Source organism: Anguilla anguilla, chromosome 5 (genome assembly GCF_013347855.1).
Source record: "Anguilla anguilla isolate fAngAng1 chromosome 5, fAngAng1.pri, whole genome shotgun sequence".
In the NCBI taxonomy this organism is placed as follows: domain Eukaryota; kingdom Metazoa; phylum Chordata; class Actinopteri; order Anguilliformes; family Anguillidae; genus Anguilla; species Anguilla anguilla.
This window is the reverse complement of record NC_049205.1, coordinates 17,048,912-17,056,411: the sequence shown is the minus strand read 5'-3', so window position 1 is coordinate 17,056,411 and position 7,500 is coordinate 17,048,912. Positions and strand designations below refer to the sequence as shown.

General features: G+C 50.6%; 1 protein-coding gene across 3 annotated transcripts in view; it reads right to left on the bottom strand.

Moving 5' to 3' along the window:
* The window catches only part of ripor1 (RHO family interacting cell polarization regulator 1), a 90,899-nt gene that overhangs the window by 15,624 nt on the left and 67,775 nt on the right, over positions 1–7,500 (bottom strand). For all 3 annotated transcript variants that reach the window (XM_035419853.1, XM_035419852.1, XM_035419851.1), the window contains exons 7-12: positions 5,693–5,842; positions 5,086–5,149; positions 4,129–4,172; positions 3,497–3,622; positions 2,061–2,209; positions 1,763–1,895 (exon numbers count right to left, since the gene is read on the bottom strand). In XM_035419853.1, coding sequence (XP_035275744.1) covers positions 1,763–1,895; positions 2,061–2,209; positions 3,497–3,622; positions 4,129–4,172; positions 5,086–5,149; positions 5,693–5,842 — 666 coding nt within the window. The remainder of the gene's footprint in view (positions 1–1,762; positions 1,896–2,060; positions 2,210–3,496; positions 3,623–4,128; positions 4,173–5,085; positions 5,150–5,692; positions 5,843–7,500) is intronic.

The following is a 7,500-nucleotide window of genomic DNA, read 5'->3' as shown; positions in this document are numbered from 1 at the left end:
GAGCTTCAGAGAGAAGAGCAAAGAAAGTCAAAAAAAAAAAAAATCCACAAAAACAAGGGCAACAAGGAATGTGGAGCCTGGGACTGGATTTTCCGTTTCCCCACCAGGAAGGTTCCGTTTCAGGGCTGCTGCAACATTGGGCTGCCAGGATTCTGCTCGGGCCTACCCGGCGACTCCCCTGCGCTACGAGCACAGCTACAGCTACCAGCACTTACGTCGATCAGCATATTAGCGGAGCCCAGCCTGACGGGCGCGACGTCGCTGCTCGAGCAGCTCTGAGCGAGTCTCTCGGCCAGCGTCTCGCGGAACACGTCCAGCAGGGACCATCGCTGTCTGGGAAGCACGCTTCTCGTAGCGGCGGTCTTCACGCGCAAAGGGGCGTGGAGGTTGCAGTTGGGGGGGGCCAGGAGAGGGAATGGGGGGGGGGGGGGGGGGTGGTGGGGGGATTGAAGTGGAAGGTGAGAATGACCGCTAGACTAAACCATAACCGGATGGATCGCTAACGGGCTGCTAGAGAAACACGGCTAAGGCTAGCCACTCTCTACCGTGACCTCTGACCCTTCGACACAGACAACAGCACTGCTGGGGCTGAAACAGAAGAAGAGATCGGTTCGTTGCTCCACAAATGAGCGGAAACTGGTGGCTGGCCCTGCCGCTATTTCCAAGGAGTCACTCGGGAGACCATAGATAAAGCACACAGTAAATGTATGTGTGGATCTGTTTAAGTGCCTTTTAATATACACACTCCAGTTAGGGAAGGATAGACGCTTTAAAATGCGATTCACATTGAACTCCAAAGGCAGTGAGAGTGACATGCGATAACAGGCTGGACTTGGGGGTTCCTCTAGCAATTCACTTCCTAATTTCCTTGTTTGGGGGATGTTTTTTGTCTTCTATAGAAAATATAGGAATGAGAAAAATTACCCAAGCTACAAAAATGGTTACATCTACTTGTATTTTTAGGCATACTTCTTAAGTATAAGAGATCTGAAATTCTGAGTCTGTAGGTGAAACAGTTGACACTGCATACTGTAGAATTAATAGTGCACAGAAGATGTAGTATCTATTGAACACAGGCACAGAGAACACTGTCTCTAATGAGAACGGGCACAGAGAACACTGTCTCTATTGAACACAGGCACAGAGAACACTGTCTCTAATGAACACAGGCACAGAGAACACAGCCTCTAATGAACACAGGCACAGAGAACACTCTAATGAACACAGGCACAGAGGACACCGTCTCTAATGAACACAGGCACAGAGAACACTCTCTAATGAACACAGGCACAGAGAACACTGTCTCTTATGCACACAGGCACAGAGAACACTCTCTAATGAACACAGGCACAGAGAACACGGTCTCTAATGAACACAGGCACAGAGAACACTCTAATGAACACAGGCACAGAGAACACTGTCTCTTATGAACACAGGCACAGAGAACACTGTCTCTAATGGCACAGGCACAGAGAACACTGTCTCTAATGAACACAGGCACAGAGAACACAGTCTAATGAACACAGGCACAGTAGACACTGCCTCTAATGAACACAGGCACAGAGAACACGGTCTCTAATGAACACAGGCACAGAGAACACTCTCTAATGAACACAGGCACAGAGAACACGGTCTCTAATGAACACAGGCACAGAGAACACGGTCTCTAATGAGCACAGGCACAGAGGACACAGATTCGAATAGACACAACAAACGTGTGTGCCTGTTTCTGACAGACACAGGCACAGAGGAGGACACTCACATAGAAGGCCTGTTCCCGTAGCGATGGCGTGTCCGGGGGGCTCTGGTTGTAGGTGGAGAACCGCTTGTTGACCGAGGGGGCTTTGTTGACCGTGCTTGCGGCAGACGAACCCGGGTCATCCTTATCGAAGGGACTGCAAGAGGGGCAGGGAGGGAGAGAGAGGGGAGGGGGAAGGAGTTCAGACACAGACGTGCCCGACATGGTACGTAAACTACCATCCATATGGAATCAATCACAGTGTGAATGTTTACACAGAGAAAGAGGGATGAAATGAAGACCGTCAATGAAGAGCACTCACTTCCACGTCACCTCCAGGCTGAGCTTGATGGTGCCCAGGTCGTTGATGTCGACCGCCACGGTCTGGGGCAGAGCGGCGAACAGGTCCTTCGTCTCGCAGGACACGTTCCCCACCACCACGTGATTGGCCAGGCTCTTCAGCTCTGTAACCTAGGCAACCACAGGACAGGGCAAATACTGTCAGCAGACGTTCATCATCCAATGACATTAAAGACACAATCAGGCATAAGATGTTTATAGTTAGGAGTACCACTCATTCTCATGGATATATGGGATATGCTATCCCAATTAACTTGGAAGTAAATGAGGGTGAGAGTTATATGAAATGTACACTCGAGTGTACTTCATATTTCAAAGAACGCATTATACAGATTTACAGTTCTGTTCGTATAATATTTTCTCTGGGTATCCAGTGCAGTGTATTTCTCTGGGTATCGAGTGTATCGATTTTAGAAAAGAAAAAAAAGGCAGTGGAGCTAATGATGGTCAAACTGAAATCTCTAAACTCAGGCAGCTAATGCAAAACAAGCACCCTATAAGTTAAAATTAGTTGTTTATAATTATAAATGATAGAGAATGAAGGAGTATACAGGCAGGCCAGCATTTTTTGTAAGATTTGGGATTTTGGTCGTGGGGGGGGGCAGCGATGACAGGGTTGGGGAAAGTGGCGCAATCAGAGGCTAAAACATGTTTTGGAGAAGAAATGATTTTGAGGTGTCCATATTGCCTCATGGGTTCACCACAGTCCAATCAGGCACAGAAAAGCACCAGAGGCATGACTGCTGGCTTGCAGTGGGCAGGTCATGTGACTCGAGCGAGGAGGCAGCAAGGGCGGAGTCTGTCAGTTGGTTTTCCAACTGGCCAATGGTGATTAAATGTGTAAGGGGAGGGACTTAGAAGGGGGCGTGGTCACTGTGAGGAATCAGGCTGTGAAGCAGGAGAGACCCTCTCTCCAACACCCCAGGCTCCTCCCACGGAGCTAATCCCAGTTATAAACAGGAAGGAGGTTGTTTCTCTTTTACTCTGACATGGCTCCATCCTTTCTCTCACTCAAATTCAGTCCCTTTCTACACACACTGTTTGCTTCTCTCTCCCTCCCTCATTCTCTCCCCATCCCTTTCTCTCCCTTCATTTCCTGGAGAATTTTCCGGTCATCTGTTGCCGGAAGATGTGCAATGGGATTTTTTGTGTGTGGGGACAGAGGGCTCTTGTCCTGCTGATAACTTGTCCCTGGCACTGAATTGTCTGTTTGTGTCTGAAGAGATTTCTGTTTGTGCGTATTTCTATGCTTGTGGATGTGCCAGTGTGTGTGTATACATACGTGTGTGTGTGCATGTTCAAAACCACCACATTTAGAACCCTTTACTTTTCTGCCGCTTTCTTAACTTCTGAAAATCAGTAGCTAGAGCCAAGTGGGAGGGGCTTCCTGGGGCTCACCTTGATTGACAGGAACTCCGTGATGAGTGGCAGGAAGACCATGTCCTCGCTGTCCCACACCTGCTTGCCATTGATCTCGATCCGCCCCTTCAGCTTCCAGCGCTGCCGTCCATACTTCATAAAGATCTGTGGGGGCATCAGGGTCAGAGGTCAGAGGTTAGAAACAAATGCTACCCCTACCAACTACCCATCCTGATACAGCAGCCCCTCGCAGACAAACACAATAATTAAATCCTGGCTGTTGCACACGATCAAATTCAAATTGAGTCCTGGCAGAGAATTCCTGCGTTCTCTGTCCCCAGAGGGGACGAAACAGCTTGAGTAGCGTCCTGACACCACCAATCGATTCTGCTGTCAGTCAACCCCCAAAACGCCCCCTGTCCACCCGGTCTGTGCATGCAAAACACGGGCTGTGCTAGCGTAGCGCTTTGTGTTAGCGGTTTGCTTTTCACATGCTAGCGCTTTTAAGATAGCTCCACCTCCACCCCTGTGCGTTAGTCCCTCCCCCTCCTCTCCGGACCAATAGCAGGAGAGGGTATCCACGCCAGCCTGGACATGCGGAAGATGTCCCTTCCCTCGCCCCCCCAGAGACAGCAGCTGTAGGGATAATGGAGAAGAGGAAGTGACCTCACCTCGTACTGGTCTCCCGCGCAGAGCCGGGCGAAGCCTGCCAGACCTACAGCACGTAGGGGGGACAGACAGACAGACAGTTACAGCGCAGTTCCACAACCACAATGCTGTATTCCGCATATAAGGGGAATTACACACATACACACACGCAAGCACGCATGCATGCACGCATGCACGGAGGACTGCATGCGCATACACACACAGACAGAGCCCAGAAGTCTACAACAATACTCTGTTACTGGCTCTCATAGATGATGACTGCAAGGGCACATACATGCAGATTCACATGCTATTACACGGGTACACACAGTACATACACAGTAGCAAACACTGCCTTGCATATACAAACACACACATGCACACGTCAGACAGGGCCAGCTCAGCCTGAAGCATTCAGGGGAAGTGAAACTTGGTAGGTGGGGGCTTTGGGTTGGTGATGCCTGCTACTGTTCTTCCCTCTTTACACTTTCTAATCTCCCTTCTGCAATTGTGGACTCTGAGCTCTAAGCTGGCAGATCCCTGCATTGAGTACACATTGCTGCAACGGGCTGCCCCTGTCGATAGGCTGCTTGTCACCTATGACCCCCCTCTGCTGCTAGACCCCCTTTAAATGAGACGTGGCTGTCCAAACCATTCAACACTGTGTGCGTGTCTGTGTGTATGTATGTGTGTGTGAGTTTGTATACCGTGTGCTCTATAATGTTTGCGACAAAGACATTTTTTTTTGTTTTGGCTCTATGTGCAAGTGCATGCCTACATGTGCGTATGTATGTGCATGTGCCTACATGCATGTGCATGCCAGCATGTGTGTGTGTATGTACGTGCAAGTATATATGTGCATGTGCGCCCCTGCATGTGTGTGTATGTACTTATGTGCATGCGCCTACATGCATGTGCATGCCACCGTGTGTGTGCGTGCATGTGCATGTGCGCCTGCGTGAACAGTGCACTGAGCTCACCTTTCATCTTGATGTGAAACTCTCCCAGCTGATTCTCCAGCTCACTCTCCAGCATGCACATGTTCTGCAGATACACAGAGAGGGAGGGCGGTGGTGAGAGAGAAAGAGAAGTGCTGGATTTAACCTCAATTCTGTTGTGCGCTCATTGTTTCATGGTTTAATTTGATGGTGATGACACAGGCAGAAAATAATTTTTTTTTAAAAGCTGAATGTGGTTTCCTGCTCTAGTTATGGTTTTTCATCTTCAGCTTCCAGGTTAATTCTGCACAATCCTTTTCCTTCACCCCTTGCCTCCGCTGTATCCCGCCCCTCCCTTACTGCTGTACGCTCCTCGACCTCACCTCCTCGAGCTGTTAGGCCCCGCCCTCCTGTGCCAGTAGACCCCTCCCTCCTGTACAGTTAGACCCCGCCCTCCTGTGCTGTTAGACCCCTCCATCCTGCACCATTCGACTCCGCCCTCCTGTGCAGTTAGACCCCTCCCTCCTGCACCATTAGACCCCTCCCTCCTACACCATTTGACCCTCCCATGCAGTTGGACCCCACCTCTTTGGCCTGTAACGCTCCGCCCCTGGTTGTCTGCCGTTAGACCAAACGCCCGAGCCCTCACCTCGGTGTACTCCTTGTAGCCCTTGTTGGCCTCTGACAGGCTCTCCCGAGCCTCTCGGCTCCCCGGGGAGGCGGTGTAGGCCTTCACCATTTTATTGGCTCCGTCCCGCAGTCTGCGCTGCATGCAGTAGGCCTCGTACAGCTCGTCGATCTGCACGCGCAGGTCACATAAAAGGTTACATAAAGCCTCCACTTTATCTACTACCTCTTAATTACAGCTTTCTTTCAACTTATTTTTATGTGCAAATACACACGCTCATATAGACACACATATGCACAAACACTCCAGCATGCATTTACACATCACACACATACAAAAAAGCACACACTTGCCTGTGTGCCCTTGGGCAGACACACACAAATTCACTTACATGTACACACAGCTGTGCGTCATGCATGCGAAAGAGTAATTTACCATTAAAATCTGTGTACAGACTGACAAAACAGAGCAGGAAAACTTCCAGTCCGGATGGTGAGGAAACCCCGCCCCCCTGCCGCATCACAGAGTGGTGCAGCGCCCATATATTAACACAGCTTCCTGCTGCAGAGACTTTATAGGTATATTACTTCCTCCTGCCTGTAATTTTCGCTTGTGTCCTTTTCTGGTCTCATAAACATTTTACTGATCTGGCTGCAGGCCCACCGGGGACAGTAAAAACTTAACCGACAATACTCAATCTGAGAGCAAGCACAGTCACGTTCACAATGCATACACACACACACACACACACGCACACACACACACACACACACACAGCACACATGCGCACAGGCACACGCACACACACGCATACACACACACACCACACATACACGCGCCACACACACAGACACACAGCACACATACACACACACACACAGCACACATACACACACACACACACACAGACACGCGCCACACACATACACACAGCACACATGCGCACACGCACACACACGCATACACACACACCACACACACACCACACATACGCACACACACACACACACATACAGACACACACACAGACACACGCTACACACACACAGACACACACACATACAGACACGCACAAGCATACACACACAGCACACACGCACACATACACACACAGGCGCACACACACACACACACACACACATGCTCACACACACACACACACACACACACACACACACACACACACACACACACACACAGCACACATACACACACACAGACACGCGCCACACACACACACATACACACACACACACACACAGACACGTGCCACACACACACACACACACACACATACAGACACGCACAAGCATACACACACACACACACACACACATGCTCATACACACACACACACACATACACACACACAGGCACACACACACACACACACACGCTCATACACACACACAGACACACACACATAAACACTCAGCATAAGACTTTGCTCTCAGGTCAGGGGTGTAGCACGTTAGCAGTGTACCGGGGCGCCCTGGTTTTGTGAATCAGGGCACATCCATCAGAGAGGAACCTGAATCACCAGCTCAGGCACAGACATGCCCCCCCCTCCCCACCTCCCCTCCCACCAACCCTTTCACAAGAGCCCAGCAGAGAAACAAACACTCAGACTGAATGAGCCCGGGTCACCCTCACAGTCACACGGGCCGGCCGGCATGAATGAATAAGTAAAGAGAAGAGGGGAGGGGGGGGCACAGGCCCCACTCAGAGGAGGGGGGGGGGGGTGGAGGCCGTTTACGAGCGACACGTGCAGCACCGTTGCCGCGGAGCCCCGCCCCTCTGGCGGGAGAGCCAGTGAAAGCCCCTCAACC